This window comes from Miniopterus natalensis, chromosome 12, assembly GCF_054644295.1.
Source record: "Miniopterus natalensis isolate mMinNat1 chromosome 12, mMinNat1.hap1, whole genome shotgun sequence".
NCBI lineage: Eukaryota > Metazoa > Chordata > Mammalia > Chiroptera > Miniopteridae > Miniopterus > Miniopterus natalensis.
Window position 1 is genome coordinate 46,040,179 of NC_142092.1, and position 19,680 is coordinate 46,059,858.

A 19,680-nucleotide genomic window follows, 5' to 3' on the forward strand; every position below is an offset into this window, starting at 1 on the left:
CAGGCCCGGCTCCTATAGCTTGTGGCTAACAGCTGTGGCTCCCTGTGCTCCTCCTTCCTACTGGGCGATTTCCACTCTGGAGGTTCCCTGAGAGTCAGCTGTTCATTTTGTTCTGCAGGGAGTTGTTTCATGGTCACATATTTCTGCCACAAAAACCTGCTTCTGAGCTCTTACTCCTTGATTTTTCACTTTCTTTCTATATTTTGGAGCAGTGGTCACTTTTGGGTGCAAAGTGGAATACCTCCTTTGATAGCTACTGCACCTTTACCTCCTGGGCACATAATTCACAAGCAGAATGAGCGCTCCTGCATTCTGTAGCACCATCAAAATGCAAGAGAAAGGACCATATTGACTGAATGCATTATCTTGACTTTATCCTAGAGGGGACGGTAACATTGTTCTTTTCCTATAACAAAAGCAGCAGCCTTCTCTGGTGAAATACAAAACAGCAGTCATTTTTTTCTTTGAAAAGTATATACACAATCAAATAAACTGAGCTTAATCCCCCACAGGTACCATCACTTTATCTCTTTGTTTCCCTATCTCTCTTTTTTTTTTCCCCATGCTTTCTCTTAAACACTCCCAGAAGTAAGTGAGAGGCTGTCTGTGTGAACTGTAGTTTCCCTTCTGAGTCATGTCTGTGGTGTCACTGCCTTCAGAAGGCATTCTTTGGTCTTGTAAAGGGCAACCCCCTGGTCAGAAGTTAGATCTCCCTTCACCCACCATTTGGAGATAGATTGAGAAGCTGCCTGTGTTCTGTGATTGGTTCTGGCCCATTTCTGAACAGCTTTCCTCGAGGCCCAGAAAATAGGCTCATTGTGTTGTTGGCTGGCCCAGGCCCAGAGGTTACAGTGCACAGCAGGCAGAGGGCCCCAAGTCTTCAGGCAGGATGTCCATCCTGAGGGACAGAGCCGGGGCCTGCGCCAGCTCACCCCACCTCACCGGGGGGAAAGGCAGCCGGAAGGAGGACCCCTCTCCGAACCAGTTCTCACTCTGTCCCCAGCCTTCGGCGGCAAGCTGAAGAACCCACTCCGCGTTGTCCTGGTGGCCACCCATGCCGACATCATGAACGTCCCTCGTCCAGCTGGGGGCGAGTTTGGATATGACAAAGACACGGCATTGTTGAAAGAGATCAGGAACAGGTAAGGGGCAGCCCCTGGGCCTTCAGGGGTAGTCCAGCAGAAGTCCTGTGGACTAGAGAAAGGATTTAGAGGCGCAAAGGCCTCTTTTCTTTGGTGGCCTTTTTGTTGTATTTTTCATTTTTATCAAAGCAGTGAATACACATAATAAGAAGTCCAACAGAAGTAAGTAGCACAGGATAAGAAACACCCGTCTTCCAGCTTCTTTCATCACCTCCTGGTACCGCTGCCTGGAGAGAACTTCCTTCCGTTGTTTTATGCTCTTGTTTGTTTTTCAGTTTATTGAGGTATCACTGGCAGATACAGTTGTAAAATATTTAAAGTATACATTGTGGCGATTTGATATGTATTTACGTTGTGAAAGCATTCCCACCACCTAGTTAATTAAAACATCCATCATTCACATATTTATCTCTCTCTCTTTTTTTTTTATGAGGACACTTAACTTCTACTCTCTTGGCAAATTCTAACTGTAAAACACAGTGCTACCAGCTATGGTCGCCGTGTTAGACATTAGATCCTTAGTTCTTTTAGTTGTTTTAGCTTTCAGGCTTTTTGATGATTTTCTAATGATACCACTGATCATTATTTCTCAAAATATCGGGTCATGAAATTCGCTCAGGGGCCCTGACAGCTCTCCGGAGCGGGTGGAGTGGAGTCAGTGGAGAATATCAGAGGGCACTTCACGTCAAGGGGTTTTGCAGAACTTGTGCTTCATTTATAAATATGGACGCGCACAGGGTCCCCCATAAAAAAAACATCCAGGGTAGGGCAAAAGTCGGTTTACAGTTGTTCGTATGGAAAATAATACAATAATAAATAAATAATAATACAAGAATAAACTCTGTTTCGAGTACTCACAACTGTAAACCTACTTTTTTTCTACTTAGTATCTGTCAATTGAGAACCTGAACCTGCAGCTCTGTACAATGCCCTAGTAACTCAAATTCCCTCGACTGAAGACACCTACCTGTCACCTTCCTGATGTGAAAATAGGGCTTCTGCTAACATTTTTAAATCTAAGTTGTAACTTTCACACTCATCCCTCTATTCTTACTCTGTCAACTGCATCAGCGTCTCTTAACTTGTAAGGTGAGCACATTAGATCTCACCTTTCCTGCATCAGGGCCGCTGATATCTCTCTGCACCATGTTCTTGCCGTTCTGTGGGGCCCGAGGTGCCTGCCTACGTGACTGGAAGCACCTGGGTGTCTCTAGGCCTCCGCTCCAGTGTGGCCTTACAGAGCCCAGCAGACAGCAGGGAGGGGCCTCTGCAAGGTCACCAGATGTCCTGGCCTGCGACCAGCCTTTGGGGCCCTGCCGTGGGAACACCCGGTGAGACCGCATCGCTCTGATGAGGCTGCCGCTCTTCCCTCAGGTTTGGGAATGATCTTCACATCTCAAATAAGCTGTTTGTGCTGGATGCTGGGGCTTCTGGGTCCAAGGACATGAAGGTCCTTCGAAATCACTTGCAAGAAATACGGAGCCAGATTGTTTCGGTGAGTGTACCCGGGCGGGGCAGGACCCCTACCTTTGCCCAGCCCATCCTGTGACCCCGGGTCGGGCGTCTTTGTGCTGCCCTCTTGGTTTGGCTCAGTTTTCGGGGGACCCAGTGGGAGGTGGCTGCATGGACGTGTTTTTATCTTATTGCTCTGAGATGAGGAAGAAAGAGCAGAGAGAGAGAGATGGCCGCGAGGGGAAGGGGTTGTTATGCACAAAGCGGGCCACCTTGGAGTGCAGGAAATCCTGAAGTTTTAGTGGTTTGTTTAAAAGTAAAATTGCTGCCCGGCCGGGCGTGGCTCAGGGTTGAGCATCGACCTCGGATCCAGGCGATCGGGGTTCGATTCCCAGTCAGGGCACATGCCTGGGTTGCGGGCTCCATCCCCAGTCGGGGGCGTGCAGGAGGCAGCCGATCAATGACTCTCTCATCACTGATGTTTCTATCTCTCTCTTCCTCTCCCTTCCTCTCCCTGAAATCAATAAAAATATTTAAAAAAAAAGACTCATAGACACAGCAGAAGGATGGTTACCAGAGGGAGAGAGGTTGGAGGAAGATGAAGAGGGGAAAGGTCAGACTTATGGTAACGGGGGTGGGGGGAGACTTTGGGTGGTGAACACAATGCAGAATGCAGATGATGTATTATAGAATATATTATAGAATTGTACACTTGAAACATATAATGTTATTAACCAATGTCACCCCAATAAACTTAATAAATTTTTTAAAAATATAATGATATCAAAAAAGTGATTTGTGGAATATTTTTTAAATGCAGAAAAGTAGAAAAAAGCCACCAACAACATTTATTGAAGGGCATAAAATAATAGATGAACAAATGGAATGAGACTGTGTTCTTGGATAGCAAGATCTTAATAAATGTTTCTCTTTCCCCCAAAATATCCTCAGGTGAGGATTAAAAAAAATTAAAATTAAAAAAATTGTTTCACTTTCCCAAGTTATATAAACTTACACAGTTCCACGTAGCCCCACCATGAACAGTCAGCGGGCGGGGAGTAGTCTGTCCGGACCTCGGAGGGACCTGGTAACAGAAACATTGGGCAGCGATCGGGAACAGTGGTCCGTGAAGGGTTTCCAGCGCCTCCCCGCAGGCGGGGTTAGGGCCTGTGCTCCCCAGGCTGCATGGAGTCCCTGAGCTGGGTGTGGCATGCTGTCTGCTTCACACACACACCCCCTCAGCTCCTGAGGTCAGGCAGTTGGAACTTGCCTTTATCCCTGGGAATTTGGGGGTTTTTTTAACAGGGAATGGAATTTAGCTGACCTAGAAGCTATGATCCTTGAGGGGACTGCCTCATGAATGATGCGGTGCAGTGTATGGCTACTGTGGCCTTTAATTTTGAAGGTGTGGTGGGGTAGATGAGTCTGTAACAGACTGATTTACTTAACAAAGTTAAAAAATTAACCCATTTTAAGCCAGTTACCAAGAAATAGTCTAAATTGAAATAATATTTCAACAACAGTCTCAATGAATATCCAGTCTTCCTCCAGAGTCCTGATCACTGTAAATTGCCCTGTCCCGTCCTTCATGTTCCAGGTCTGCCCTCCGATGACTCACCTGTGTGAGAAAATCATCTCCACGCTGCCTTCCTGGAGGAAGCTCAATGGACCCAACCAGCTGATGTCGCTGCAGCAGTTTGTATATGACGTGCAGGACCAGCTGAACCCCCTGGCCAGCGAGGAGGACCTCAGGTGCATAGCCCAGCAGCTCCACAGCGCCGGCGAGGTAAGGGCCCTGCGAGTCCAGGCAGGGCTCCAGGAGGTATCAGGGTAATTGAGTTTGGGAGCTTTCCCTCTTTAAGTTTGAAGGGGAAGTATTAATTCTTCTTTGAATGCTTAGAATTCACCTGTGAAGCCCTTCTACTCTTAGAATTTTGTTGGTAGTTATTTGATTACTGATCGAATCAGGAAGAAACAGAAAATCTGAACAGACTGATTACTAGAAACAAAATTCAGTCTTGGAAGAGTACGTTTCTAGGAATTTATCCATTTCTTCTAGGTTGTCAAATTTGTTGGTGTATCATTGCTTTTACTGTCTCCTACAATCCTTTGTATTTCCGTGGTATGAGTTGTCTCTTTTTCCTTTCTGATTTTATTTATTTGGGCCCTTTCTTTTGTTTTTCTTGATGAATCTGGTTAAAGGTTTATCTATTTTCTTTATCTGTTCAAAGAATTAGCTCAGTCTCGATGATCTTTTCTATTATTTTTTTTAGTCTCTACTTCATTTATTTCTGCTCTGATCTTTATTATTTCCTTCCTTCTACTTGTTTTTGGCTTTGTTTGTCTGTTTCTAGTTCCTTTAGTTGTAAGTTTAGATTGTTTGAGATGTTTCTTGTTTCTTGAGGTAGGCTTATATCAGTCACCATGAATTTCCCTCTTAGAACTGCTTTTGCCCAGATTTTAGATGACTGATTCCATTTTCATTGTTTCAATGTATTTTTTATTTCCTCCTTGGTTTCTTTATTAACCCATTGATTGTATAGTAGCATGTTGTTTAGCCTCCACTTGCTTTGGGGTTTTTTTCCTAGTTTTATTCCTATAATTGATTTCTAGTTTTATACTATTGTGATTGGAGAATATGCTTGATGTGATTTCAGTCTTCTTAAATTTACCAGGTCTTGTTTTGTGGCCCAACATGTGGTCTGCCCTGGAAAATGTTCTGTGTGCACTTGAAAAGAATGTGTATTCTGCTGATTTGGAGTGTAATGTTCTGTAAATATCTGCTAATCCATGTGATCTAATGTGTCTTTTAAAGCCACTTTTTCTTGTTGATTTTCTCTCTGTGTGATCTACCCATTGATATAAGTGGGCTGTTACAGTCCCCCTACTATTATTGTAATACTATTGATCTCTCTCTTTATGTCTGTTAATATTTGTTTTATGTAGTTAGCTGCTCCTATGTTTGGTGCATAGATGTTTACAAGTGTTAGATCCTCTTGTTGGATTGATCCCTTTATTACTATGTAATGCCCATCTTTGTCTCTTGTTGCAGTCTTTGCTTTAAAGTCTATTATCTGATATAAGTATTGCTACCCCAGCTTCTTCTTTTTTTTTTTTTCATTCCATTTGTATGAAATATCTCTTTCCATTCCTTAATTTTCAGTCCATGTGTGTCTTTTGATCTGAGTGAGTCTCTTTTAGGCAGAATAGCATGAATCGTGTTTTTTATCTATTCAGCCACCCTCTGTCTTTTGATTAGAACATTTAGTCCACACTGGGTCCAAGAGTTGTACTAACCCTAGAGCATTTGCCAGACTGGAGGGGAACTGTGGGTCAGTAAATGAATGCTCTTCCCATACAGCCTAAGTGCCCTTTAAACCACTGCGTTTTCGCTGTGCCCCAGGTTCTGTGCACAGGCCCTTCAGCGATCCCTCCCTACTGCAGGCCAGTGCTTTGGGGTTTGGGTTTCCCACAGTACCATACCTCTGTCTCCTACCTGTTACTCCGTGGTTCCTCTTGCATTTGTTGTACAGGAGCTATTCAGTCAGCCCTCAGTTCTTAAGGGGCAGTCGCTCTGTAGGTGTAAATTTCATGTGTTCTTGAGAGGGGGTGAGTTCAGAGTCTTCCTATATCACCATCTTGGATTGAAAGTTTCTACCCTCCAGGAATTTTCAATCTAAGGCCCATTTTAAACAGAATTATATACAGAAGGCATTTCAAAGATTAAACCAGACTACGGGCAGAAAAGTACTCCTGGTGCAAACAGGTCCAGGCTCTCAGTCTCCATGTGAGAACAGAGTCTACCTTGAATCACTATTATTTGTAGAACTAGCCCAGAACACGGAGGGAAAAGAGAAGGGGTAGATGTTGCACAAAGGGGAAAAAGTTGCTTCTATTTTTTGTCACATTTTTCCCCCTGACTTTTGCTTATTAAAGAAATAAATGTGGTAAAGCTAAAGTCATCTCTGACCATCACCTCCAGTCTCATTCCTCTCTCCCCGTCTCCAGGGCTAATCACTGTCATGGAGGCATGTCTATGCAGAACTTTTTAATGTATGTGTGTTAAAAAGTTACAGGATAACATAACATTCTAAATCTTCCTTTGAAAAATTGCAATGCAAGCCTTTAGAGAAGTTGCAAGCATAATACAGCAGCCCAGCTGGCGTGGTTAGTGGTTGAGCGTTGACTATGAACTGGGAGGTCATGGTTCGATTCCCAGTCAGGGCACATGCCCAGGTTGTGGGCTCCATCCCCAGTAGGGGGCATGCAGGAGGCAGCTGATCAGTAACTCTCTCTCGTCATTGAGGTTTCTCTCTCTCCCTCCCTCTCTCTGAAATCAATAAAGACATGTTTAAAAAAAAAAAAATTCACTCCATAATCAAAAATCATTCCATAGCTGCCATCTCTCACTTTTGGTTTTTGGGGTTTTTTGGTCTTTTGTTACACTGACCATTTTTAAGAGTCTTTTCAAAATTTCTCTTATGACCTTCTCAAGTTGGTTTTTTGGCTTAATAATTGATTTTTGAGATCCAGCCATACGAATGATCCGAGTCATTCCTTGCAACATCTGCTCAGATTTTGTCACTGCTCGGGCCCTTTTGTTCTCCGAGCAGCTGGTAGCTCTCCTCGTCTAGGCTCCTATGTGTGACCGCTCATTGTTCCCTCTGGCAGATCAACATCATGCAGAGTGAAACCGTCCAGGACGTGCTGCTCCTGGACCCCCGCTGGCTCTGCACCAATGTCCTGGGGAAGCTGCTGTCCGTGGAGACCCCCCGGGCCCTGCACCATTACCGAGGCCGCTACACCATGGAGGACATCCAGCGCCTGGTGCCGGACAGCGACGTGGAGGAGCTGCTGCAGATCCTCGATGCCATGGACATCTGCGCCCGGGACCTGAGCAGTGGGACCATGGTGGACATCCCCGCCCTCATCAAGACAGACAATCTGCACCGCTCCTGGACAGACGAGGAGGACGAGGTGATGGTCTACGGCGGGGTCCGCATCGTCCCCGTGGAGCACCTCACCCCCTTCCCGTGCGGCATCTTCCACAAGGTCCAGGTGAACCTGTGCCGGTGGATCCACCAACAGAGCGCCGAGGGAGACGCGGACATCCGCCTGTGGGTGAGCGGCTGCAAGGTAGCCAACCGTGGGTCCGAGCTGCTGGTGCTCCTGGTCAACCACGGCCAGGGCATCGAGGTCCAGGTGCGCGGGCTGGAGACGGAAAAGGTCAAGTGCTGCCTCCTGCTGGACTCGGTGTGCAGCACCATCGAGAACGTCATGGCCACCACGCTGCCGGGGCTGCTGACCGTGAAGCATTACCTGAGCCCCCAGCAGCTGAGGGAGCACCACGAGCCCGTCATGATCTACCAGCCGCGGGACTTCTTCCGGGCGCAGACCCTTAAGGAGACCTCGCTGACTAACACCATGGGCGGGTACAAGGAGAGCTTCAGCAGCATCATGTGCTTCGGGTGTCATGACATCTACTCGCAGGCCAGCCTCGGGATGGACATCCATGCGTCAGATCTGAACCTCCTGACCCGGAGGAAGCTTAGTCGCCTGCTGGACCCCCCCGATCCTATGGGGAAGGACTGGTGCCTTCTCGCCATGAACTTGGGCCTCCCTGATCTTGTGGCAAAGTACAACACCAATAACGGGGCTCCCAAAGAGTTCCTCCCGAGCCCGGTCCATGCCCTGCTCCGGGAATGGACCTCCTACCCCGAGAGCACAGTCGGCATCCTCATGTCCAAACTTCGGGAGCTGGGGCGCCGAGACGCAGCAGACTTTCTACTGAAGGCATCCTCTGTGTTCAAAATCAACCTCGATGGCAATGGCCAGGAGGCCTACGCCTCAAGCTGCAACAGCGGCACATCTTATAATTCCATTAGCTCGGTCGTGTCCAGGTGAGGGCAGCTTTGGCTTGGGCAGGGTGTCTTCAAACTGCAAGAGCAAGGGGGATGCAGTCCATCTTTCCCATCAGATTCCAGGGGCATCCCTTCCTCCGCCCACCTACTGAAGGGCACCACCCTCCCTCCCGCTTCCCCTATTTCTCTGCTACTCTCCCCCCCCTCACACATTCCATTGTGAGTGAATGCTCTTTTCTAGTTTTAACTGATCATATCCTTTCCTTTGGCCGTTTGAAAAGCTAGTGTCCCTCCTCTCTGTGTTCTGGACTCCGTCTCTCAGCCTCTAGTCCCTTGCTTCTTACTGATAATTTTATTGGAATTCCTGACTTTTCAATGAAAATTTTTTAACTATTATATTGATTGTCCTTTAAATAAAAAGCGCACATTTATCAAAAATGTGCATTTCATACTCTTTTCTTTGTTATATATCATATCCTCAGCTTATCTTTTTTATATTTATAGGAAAACCCCTCATGTATGGACTCCCACTGTATGATTTATAAATAGACAATATGTGAGTGCCTTTTGCAGACGAGGGTGTGTTTGAAATCATCAAGTCAGCCAGGAGCTGTCACGAAGGAAACGCTCCCTCTCTGCTCCTTGCTGTATGCTGATCATCGCCAGAGGTGCTTCACCCTCAATTTTGTTTGTTTTTTCCCCGGCAATGTTTGCGTTTTATTTGGCAAGGAAAGGGGAGAAAGGAATCCTCCTCTAGAGTGATTTCACGGCCAGTGTTGTTGCTACACTAAGACATGTATTTGTTAGCTTTTGTTTAAACGTCGATGTGAACGTCCACCTGGAATCGACAGACTGTCGCGCTTTATCAGTCCCTCCCATCTCAGGTAGAAGATTGACGCAGTTGTAGGGCTATGAAGATGTGTGTGAGAATTCAAAACCCCTGGCTCACGGTTTGTGGCAGTCCGTTGTCATTTGTGCATAGCAGATGGTTTTCCACATTGAGATCCTGGTTTGATAACTTCCTGTACTTGAAGTCTAAAAAAGAAAATAAAGGAAGCAAGTGTTCTTGCAATGATTTTAAATTGTGATAGAGTTTTAAATTCATATGAGGGAACATGTTCTAATTCTTCTGTCCTGACAAGCATGTAATTTTAATATTATATCATATGTGTATATATATATATATATGCAGTATGTATATACATATATATTAATACAAGTATTTTTACTTAATCTATAAGATATAGTAAAAAAAAGTCATTTGTTTTTTTGGTTTTTTCCTTTTTTAAAAAAAAATAATAAACTATTGCTTGTTGCATTAGTTTGTTGGTCTTTAATTCAAAAGGAATTCTTTTTCTTTGCTTTGTTTTTGCTCACCAATGCCACACATGGTGGGACAGACCAATCTGAAATCCAGAAAATCATTAAACCTAAACTCCCAGGTATGGAAAACAACCCAGTGTGTTTAGGTGCTTAATTATGACTAAAATTGGGTATGGTTTGGGGAAGAAAAAGAGGCCAGATGATTTTCACAAGTGGAATCATTTAGCCTCAGCAAGGGAAACAGGAAACTATTTCTATAGAAAGGTGGAGGGAGTGGTGCCCTGCAGGAGCAAGAGAAAATCTACTGCAAAAGGTACATAACTTCCTGCCCTGCTTTAAATATGGACCAACTACAAACTCTACTTTTGACCTGCGTAGTAGCTGTGAGACACAGAAGCTCTAAGTGACCAAAACCTATATTCAGTAAAATCTCATGACTGCTTTAAAAAATGGGCAAAGAAAATATAGTGGAAGGAAGACTAAAATGGCAACAATGATTTATGTGTTGATAGGAAGGCAGTTCATTTCTGTTTTGCCCAAATTGTCCACAGTAAACATAATTTACTTTGATAATGTAAAAAAAAGAAACATTAATGAAATTAAACTAAAAGCTACGTATAGACATGCCTAGGAAGGATGACACAGATTGAAATTATGGTTGCCTTAGGAGAGTGGAACCTCCTTTTCTTGTGTCTACTCGCTCCTGAATGCCAACTTCATTCTTTTCTACTTCCAGAGCACTTTACATCCCAGGGATATAGCATCAGGCATCTAGAACCCACAGGCAAGAGGTTTGCCTCTGGCAGCATCTGTATGTAAAATCCCAGCGGATTCTGACTGGTCCAACTTGGTTCACCGGGCCAGCCCTCTGTAAAACAGGGTGGCTGAGGAATATAGAGTTACGTGACTGGGCTGCCCCCAGGAACACTGGGTCACTGGGAGAAAGGGGCAGAGGGAAAATACGGGGCAAATAATTGCAAAGTACTATGCCAGTCTTTTGTATTTTTTTTTAATTTTAGAGAATGAGGAAGGGGGAGAAACATCAACTTGCTCCACTTACTTATACATTCACTGGTTGATTCTTGTATGTGCCCTGACCAGAAATCAAACCCCCAACTGTGGTATATCAGGGCGACACTCTAACCAACTGAGCTATCCAGCCACGGGTGGGTCAAATAATTTTTTTAAATATGTTTTTTATTGATTTCAGAGAGAGGAAGGGAGAGGGAGAGATAGAAACATCAATGATGAGAGTCTTTGATCGGCTGCCTCCTGCACGCTCCCCACTGGGGACCCAGCCCGCAACCCAGGCATGTGCCCTGATCAGAAATCGGACTATGACCTCCTGTTTCATAGGTTGACGTCAAACCACTGAGCCACACCAGCCAGGCTCAAATTTTTATAAAAATTCTGTACAGTTTTGGACATCTCTGTCCTGCATTTGTCACTTTGTTCAGTCTTGCAAATCCCCAAATGGACTTTCCTTCAGTCAAGGGACCACAGGCTGTGCTTCCTGAGAGAACAGGGACATTACCTCCCAGGAGAAGGCGACACATCCTGAAGGTTTTCTCCATTCTGGTCAGAAACCAGCATCCTCTAAGATAAGAGGACACCAGAGAGATTCTAAAGAACTAACAACACCCATGGGATATAAGAAAGAGCTGTGTTTACCTCCTAACAGTTTTTTTGGAGAAACCCAGCCCTCACTAAGGAGTTACCTCAACATAGAAATTTTAGGGTTGGGCCCAAGAAGGCAACTCTGAACCAAGGGAGCCAAGAAGACAAGAGAAGCAGCCTCCCTGTGACACTCACTGCATCTCTGCTGAATGCAGCGGGGGTGGCTCGTTTGGTCGAGGGAATCTTCTGTCACTGAGCCCTGTGACCCAAATCTAAGCACTGGCTGAAGGACGTGGTTACACACGGGAGACTTACTGATAATCTGGTCACCCTGAGTTGAATTTTATCAAGAATCTACTTTGAGATTCTCCCAGGTGTGGAAAGTTGACCACAAAGATGAGTGAAGGTATTACTTCTGAGTGGTAGGGTTGAGTGGCAAGTAAAACCTCTCCCTCAAGGGGAACCCATAGGCCACTTGATGTGTGGCTGGTTCAGTTTAGCTCAAGGACTCTGGGGCATAATTTTCATACTCAATGAGATTCATAAAAATTCCAGATCACAGATCTGGATAGATATTTCTCTATCTCTATTTCTCACACACATAGGCACACACGCATGTGCGTGTGGTGTGATCTCCTTCCCTCCCCTCCCCTGCAACAGTGACCTTAACCCACAAAAGGAGAGACCTGGCTGCCTCTAGGAGTGACAACATGAACTGTCAGAGAAGCTGACTTTGAACTAGAAAACGGGCCATGCTCATACAAGGGTTAAACCTCATCATTAAATCTGGAAAACTAATGGCTTTAGAGACAGTGCAACCCATCTTACATCCTCAAACTGAGCCAAAATTACAGTGGAAAATGGAAAACATTGTGCATGAAAATGTTCTTTACTCAGACTGAGTTATAAGCATCATTAAAAGCCAAATACCATATGATCTCACTTATATGTGGAATTTAATGAACAAAGTAAAATGACAAACAACCAGAGCGGACGGGGGTGGGGGAGACTAGCCAAAGAACATACATAGCCCATGGACACAAACAGAATGGTGAAGGCCAGGAGAAGGGAGGCGGGAGCTGGGTGGAGGTGGGCAAAGGGGGGGATGGGGGACATCTGTAATAGTGTCAACAATAATAACTAAGACTCATGAGCCTGACAATTCATGAACTTCCAGCTGGCAAGCACTCTTGGCAACCTCCCATGCCCAGTGCTTCCTCCACTGCAAAGTAGCCAGGTGGTCTTCACTAGCAGTTGGGCAAGATGCACCAGAAACTAGCTCTGTGACATTCATCCTATAACTTAGTTGGATTAGAACTATCTTGGGCGAATGATCATGATTTCTAAGGCGCTTTTCTAGTCTGGCAATCCTACTTAAGTGTGCTCACTTTTCTAAACTGTGAATTTTTTCCTTATTAAAATAATTGACCTTTGTTCTTACATACAGTTTGTCAAATTTTGCTCCATTCAAGGGTTGGGTCAGATACAGCCAATGGGCAATTGGCATAAGATCTGTATACTTAGTATTTATAACTAAAATACCCAGAAGGCCACCCAGCTATTCCCTAATGGACCACTGGCACATTCAGTTGTCTTTAGGGCCCAATTACATTTTTGTCTCTAGAAAGCAACTGTATTAAAAATGGAAAGAATCCCACCTCTGCATATAAAACTAAATTTTAGCCCTAAACTAAATTTTAGCCCTGGCCAGGTGGCTCAGTTGGTTGGAGCGTTGTCCCATACACCAAAGGTCGTGTGTTCAATCCCCGGTCGGGGCACGTATGGGAGGCAATGGGTTGATGTTTCTCTCCCCCTTCCTCTCTCTCTCAAAATCAATAAAAACATATCCCTGGGTGAAGATTTAAAAAAATTTAATCTTGCTGTTCTAACGTTAGCCGCAACAATACTAAAATTTGTAAGTTTGTCTCCACCAGGTTACAAGCCCTACCTGCACTCGAGGAATACCACCTATAGGCACCAGCAGCACCTTCTGTGCCCAGGCCTCACCATGCCTCTGACAGACAGCAAGGACCTCTTGGCTCTGAAGGAAAACGTTGGCCCTTTTCAGCAGGAAGTAGACCCTGCACTCCTTTTCCCTGAAAGAATTCAGAGCCAAGATCCTTGGGGAGGGGGGGCGGGACGACTGGATCCGCAGTTAGAGCAGAGCATGGACAATGGGCTCGGTAGAGGTTATCAGGACGGATAATTGTAGGGTGGGGCTTTACCCCCAGGGTGGCCTTTCCTCCCCTAGCATATCACTAGTCACGCTGTTTGGACCCCCTGACCTTTCCTCCCTAGAGATAACATCTAGGCCTCAGTGGTATTTTAGCTCCAGGCCCAGAAGAGCAACAAAACCAGCCACAGCTGACCTCAGGAGCAGCTGCACTGGATAATGACCCACACACCAACCAACCAACCAATCAGCGGCGACCCCAACCCTGGAAAGAAAGCTGCAGAATATAGTCTATTGATATCTCCCCTGGGACCTCCCCTAAGACCTCCACCCCTAAAACCATTAGGACGGAGAACTCCAGAGAACTCGGAGATTGCTCTCCCTCCCTCCAGGGAGCACACCCGTGCCTTTCCCTCCCACCCACCCCCACCCTATGCCCAAACCAGGCACCTTACATTATCTTCCTCACTCCCAAGCTCCAAGGGCCCTTCCTTTGCTCTATAACTTGTTTCCTAAGCCCATTTCTGCTAGAAATTACTTCTTCTACCTCTGCGATTTATCAAATAAATGTTCTTAAAAAATAAAAAATTAATTACAATTAAGTTTTATTTTAAAAGGTAAAACTTTATACATACCTATAAAACATTGTTATTAAGCAAATCAATCATACAAGCTGTTTACAGCAGTAATTAAAGAAGTGGTAACGCTTTACCAGTGTAAAACATCACAGAATTCAAATCACAACTTGGATCTTCAAGGTTCAAGTATTTTATCCCATTACGTAAAACGTGGTCAGTTTTAAGATAAAATTCCTCCTCTGGGTATCCTGCTCTCAATCAAGTCTGTCTTTCTCACCGTCACCTCACACAGTAGGATAGCTGGCCGCCGTAGCGATTCCACAGTGGTTGTCCCGGTCTTTGGCCATCTTTATGTAGCCATTCCTGCCCCAAGCTCTACCCCAACTGAAAGAAGAGAGAGTTTTCCATTTTATACAAACAAACATATTTATCTTTATGAACCTGGTACTTAAACAGTGCACCAGAAGCCCAGACAGATTCAGAAAGAATCAGGAGAGGCAGTTACTGTTCTTGGCTGAGTTCTAAGCCTGCACATAACTTCTATCCCCAGACCTTTCACAGAACCACAAAATTAGAGAGAAAGGAAACTCTTGAGGCCAGATGTGTTTCAGAATTAAGAAAACCTTCAAATCTAGAAATGTAATGGTACGAAAACTTTATCAATGCTCCAGCAAGCCAAGACAGTCTTAATGTTCTAATCACATTTGCATGTCTGTGTTCCGTAAGCAGCACGAAGACTTCTGAGATTTCAGAAGCGTGCTCGGGGTTTGAGGGCTTGTATCCAAATACTGATTCCAAAAATGATTCCCTTTTCAATTTCAAAGATGAGTATTTTTAGCAGTTTATACCTGTTCTTGACAATCCAATATTTATTATTCAATTCTCCTTCAAAGCCATAGCCAACCACCAGGACACCATGATCTAGGTTTTCGCTGCTGCAGTGTGGATCATAATAAATGCCTGGGAAAGTAAAAGTCATTGTTGGGGTGAGGACCTCCAGTAACATGTGACAGTAACCAAGTACATCAACCACAGCAAGGGAGGCATCTCAGAATTTAGCTAAATGACATAAAATCAAGTAAGATTTGAAAACAGGGTGTCTTTTTTAATCTAGGTTTGGGAGTTAGGCCCTCATCTAATACTAGCAGAAATACAAATTGGCACAATCTTTTTCTTTTCTTTTTGTTATTCCCCACCTGAGGATACCTTTCCCATTGACTTTTAGAGTGGAAGGGAGGGGGAGATGGAGAGAGAATATTGATGCGAGAGACACATCAATTGTTGCCTCCCAAATGTGCCCTGACCGAGGCCAGGGATTGAACCTGCAACCCAGGTAAGTGCCCTTGACCAGAATTGAAGCCGAGACCCTTTGGTCCGCAGGCCGGGCTCTAACCACTGAGCCAAACCAGCCAGGGCCACAATCTCTTTTATAAACAATGTGTCAAGAGGCATAAAGACTTCTGGAAGCCTTGTCATTCTACTTTTAGGATATCGGTCTACGGAAATAACCCAGAGCACAAAATTACTTGAGCCAAAGGGTCTTTACAGTTTTAATTACAATAGTAAAATTCTTTGGAAAAATGTGAAGGTCTAATAATTGGAAAAATGTAAAGTATATTAAGCTACACCAATCAAATTATGTAGCCATTTAAATATCTTTATGAAGTGCTTAAAATCATGGGGATGTCAAATGGAAACATCAGGGAAAGATATTATGTGTGCACAATGAACAACAATGCTACATTGACACACTCAGAAATTAAAAAACCAAAGAGTAAATCTTGCTGTATGTCACGGTGGTTTTCCAGTTTTTCTGCCTAAATTTCTACATAGACAATGCTTACCATCTTCATAGAACTGGAAGCTAATGTGGCTTGCATCTACAGCAACAGAGATGGGCCCGACAGTTGCCACTGCCTTCATGAGGGACATCTCTTGCTGAGGGATGTCCACGAAGCCAGTGTCATTGGCAACAGAATCCTCAGGCCTGTATTTACAGGATCCAACCTTTTAAAGGTAAAGGGAAGAGATTTGATGACTACCATCCACCACCTGGAGGAACATTTTAAGACAGTTTGCAGCTTAATGATTTCCAAGTTAAGTTTGTGAAATGCTATTGGCTGTTTTGAAAATGAAAAACTAGCCGGTGTCTAATCAATGAGATGCTCTCGGTCTACCTGTCCATAAGGAATTTTCCACTCTAGAGAATAGTGTACTATTTATAAAATGGTATATATATCTCCATATAACACGAAAATAGAGCTGCTATACAGTAACCATCCAAACAGAGAACTGTTCAAGGCTAATATATTTAATGAAAGTTCTGACAGTTTACATATACAGATTCTATAATCTAAAATGTGAATTCTAAACATGGCATCTGTTTTCTCTAAGGTGTTCAACTTTCTAAAGGAATGATATAAAGATAAGGAACTTTACCATTGCCTGATATGGGTAGGATTCCTCTGAGTCCAGGCCGCCGTTGGACTGAACGTACCGGAAGGCATTATCCATTAGGCCACCACGGCAGCCCATATTGCCTTGAGCCTGAGAGCAGTCCACAAGGTTCTGCTCACTCAGGGAAATAAGTTTGCCAGTTTTCCGGAACATCTGTCCTTCAAGGGCACCAGTTGCACTAAAAGCCCAACAAGAACCGCAGTGACCCTAAAAACAATTGAAAAGCTCTCAGGTCTACAAAACAAATAAGGCATTGACAACTTTGCCGATAATCCAAAAACTCTTAAAAATGAGCGAACTGCATATTGTCCCACAGTCTACCACAGCAAGGACGCCAACTCCTTCCTGGCTTCGCTCTTGCGCTGAGACCCGCTGAATGGTGTCATACCTGATTCTTCACAGGAGTTACATAGCCTTCCTCCCTCCAGTCCACAGTTGGGGGCATGTCGGCAAGGAGAGGTTCCCGGAACACTTTCCTTTTCTTGTGCTTCTGGTATTGAAGGCCATTCATCACCTGCCTGAATTCTTCGTTGGTCTTCAAGGAAAGGGAAATAGAATGTTGACAAGCAAGAGGTTATTTCTGTACAGTACTGAGGAGAAGAAGCACCAGGTAAGCCACCCAAGCCACACTCACCATGTCACCAAAGGCATTCATCGCCATGGTGAAGCCCTGCTTCCCCAGGTTGTACTCCCGGTTGTGCAGGTCGATCACTTTCATGTTCTTCTCCCACACTGCTCTCCTCCATCCTTCGTTCTAGAGATAAACACAGAGCCTACCCTCTCTACTCCTATTTAAAACCAACTCACCTTCACCGAGTGGATTTGCAGACAGAAGGGAAGAGCAACCATGGCCAGGAAAAAGGTCCACACTTCTGGGAGCTGTTCTCCAGCACCCACACAACAGGGACATTTGCCCAGGCTGTGCTCAGTAATGGGTGTCATGAAGTCCCTGCCTTGGGAAGAGCTGGCCTCAAGGAGCTCCTTTCTGCTATAAACTCCCAAGGGCCTAGACCACTCCCTGCGGGGCCCTCTGGACAGTTTCAGGTGTTACCAACCAAGTCATATAGTTTTCTGTGTGTCGCCTTCCACTGGTTCCATTGCGCATCTAAACTCCCATCAAGTTTTGGAGCAGCTGAAGCTATTCCTAAGTAAAAGGTAGTCAAGAAGAATGAAGGATTCATGTTTCAAAAATCTAGGAAAGGAAAAGAAATAAGCACCTGATTACGCCACTCCTTCTCAAAAAGCCACCCCACTTTCCTGAGACGTTACAACCACCCCGGGGGAGTAAAACAACAATGAACTTGCCCTCCCAGTATTTACACAGACTTGTTGGGGGAGGCTAAGCAAGTGGGTGGAGAAACACAGGCCAGAGACCCCATCCCCGCACAGGGACAGGTACAGGCTGTCCTGAGGCTCGGAGCGCCGCCGGGGCCGGCAACGCTCGCCCCGCAGGCAGCCCGGGTCCCGGGAGGACGCTCACCTGCGGCGGGCGGGACGCGGGCACGGCCGGCAGGTGCGGACGCGGCTCCTCCAGGTGCGCGGAGCCCGCGGGCTTCAGACCCCGGGAATTCGGCCCGGTTGGCCCCGCCCCCACGTGGCCTGCGCGTGCCACGATTGGCTGACCTGGCCTGTGGGCGGGGCCTCCGAGCGCTGGGATTTCTGGCGCGTGATCGCCGTAGATTTGTGCCTGCCGAAGGTGAGGGGGTGGGGGGTGACGGGGTAAAGGGTGAGGGGGTGAGGGGGTGAGGGGTGGGGGAAGCTAGCTGAGGGCTCAAGGACCGCGCTGAGGAGTTCCGCGCCTCCCGGGGGTTCGGGTCGACCGGTTACCCCGAATTCATGAGTTCAGCAAGTGGTTCACGAAAAGAAGCTTGCGGGGAGCTCCAGGTGGATTTTCGCCTTGACCTTGCCGGCCCTTTAGTCCTGGAGCTTTTGCTTCAAATCTCCCCGAGGGCCGAGGGCGGTATAACCTGGCCAAGGGGTCCCTGTTTCTTACACAGCAAAGGCCGGGAGGGGGGAGGAACGCCGAGCCCGCGGGCAGGTGCCGTGCCAGCGCTTGGGGGGGGGGGGCAGCTGGGTGTTGAAGAATCTGGAATGGGGGGCAGTGCCCCGAGCACTGGCCCCAAGGAAGGGGTAGGTGGGTTCTGCGGGGAGGGGGGAGTTTGCAGCGCCCCTTTCCCGCCTCCCGCAGTCAGGATTCCTGCCGCCCAAGCCTTTCTCGGAGCCCACCCAAAGCGGTCATTTACACAAGAATTTGGTTTAACCAAAGGAGGAAAGGCTGAAACGGGAAACTGCGCCTGCCTCCGCCCTCCGGGTTAAGGATTATTGTCTTCCTCCACTCGCTTTCCTCGAGATTTCATTTAAGAAACTCCCTTCAGCCCTGGCCGGTTAGTTCAGTGGTTAGAGCATCGGCCGGTGGCCTGAAGGGTCCCAGGTTCGATTCTGGCCGAGGGCACGGACCTCAGTTTCAGGCTTAATCCCCCCGGCCAGTGAGGGGGTGCTGGAGGCAGCCACCTGCTGTGTCTCTCTCACATCTGTGCTTCGCTCTGTTCCCTCCCTTCTACTCTGAAGAGCAGTGGGAAAAATATCCTCAGGTGAGGGTTAAAAAAAGAAATTTCCTCTAATGACTTTTACTTAAATGATTTTTACTTGCATCTAATGTCAGGATTTAAATGACAGTTTGTGAAAACATTTTAAATAAAGAAAATATATTAAATATTAATGTACATAATTAAGAATTCCCCAGAAACATACGTGTGTTTTCCCTTTTTTATTACATAAACAAACTCATTGTTGAAAATGCCTTTTAGAAAAAAGATCATTACCTCATGTTCCTTCCCACATCACCTTTTTCTGTGCATGTTTTTAATTCTTTTGATAAAAATGGAGTCAAGGTTCCTGCGAATTTATAAACTAATTTCTACTTACGATTAAATTGATAAGCTTAGAAGCACAATCAGATGCATAATCTTTTTTACTGTAGTAATATATCTGTAACATAAAAATGTCTTTTAACCATTTTTAAGCGTTCAGTTCAGTGGCGTTAAGTCCATTCATACTGTTGTGCAGCCATCACCACC

At 45.7% G+C, this 19,680-nt stretch overlaps 2 protein-coding genes across 3 annotated transcripts in view; one reads left to right on the forward strand and one right to left on the reverse strand.

Moving 5' to 3' along the window:
* The window catches only part of DAPK1 (death associated protein kinase 1), a 152,272-nt gene extending 143,361 nt beyond the window's left edge, over positions 1 to 8,911 (forward strand). For both annotated transcript variants that reach the window (XM_087822739.1, XM_016222869.2), the window contains 4 exons: positions 1,004 to 1,142; positions 2,517 to 2,637; positions 4,192 to 4,380; positions 7,266 to 8,911. In XM_087822739.1, coding sequence (XP_087678865.1) covers positions 1,004 to 1,142; positions 2,517 to 2,637; positions 4,192 to 4,380; positions 7,266 to 8,498 — 1,682 coding nt within the window. In that variant the 3' untranslated portion in view covers positions 8,499 to 8,911. The remainder of the gene's footprint in view (positions 1 to 1,003; positions 1,143 to 2,516; positions 2,638 to 4,191; positions 4,381 to 7,265) is intronic.
* Positions 8,912 to 14,162: 5,251 nt separating this feature from the next.
* On the reverse strand, positions 14,163 to 17,784 carry CTSL (cathepsin L). Its single transcript, XM_016222870.2, has 7 exons — positions 17,659 to 17,784; positions 17,238 to 17,357; positions 16,992 to 17,138; positions 16,586 to 16,810; positions 15,991 to 16,153; positions 14,995 to 15,106; positions 14,163 to 14,530 (listed from the first exon to the last, which is right to left on the reverse strand). Exons 1-7 carry the CDS (start codon positions 17,782 to 17,784, stop codon positions 14,431 to 14,433), a joined length of 993 nt encoding a protein of 330 aa, XP_016078356.1. The 3' UTR covers positions 14,163 to 14,430.
* Positions 17,785 to 19,680: the final 1,896 nt, after the last annotated feature.

Coding starts and splice junctions, on each gene's coding strand:
- CTSL (XM_016222870.2), bottom strand. CDS start 17,784: ATGAATCCTTCATTCTTCTTGACTACCTTTTACTTAGGAATAGCTTCA. Junction 17,358..17,658: donor ACAGAAAACTATATGACTTG/GTTGGTAACACC, acceptor GTTTATCTCTAG/AACGAAGGATGGAGGAGAGC. Junction 16,154..16,585: donor CCTACCCATATCAGGCAATG/GTAAAGTTCCTT, acceptor TACCTTTAAAAG/GTTGGATCCTGTAAATACAG.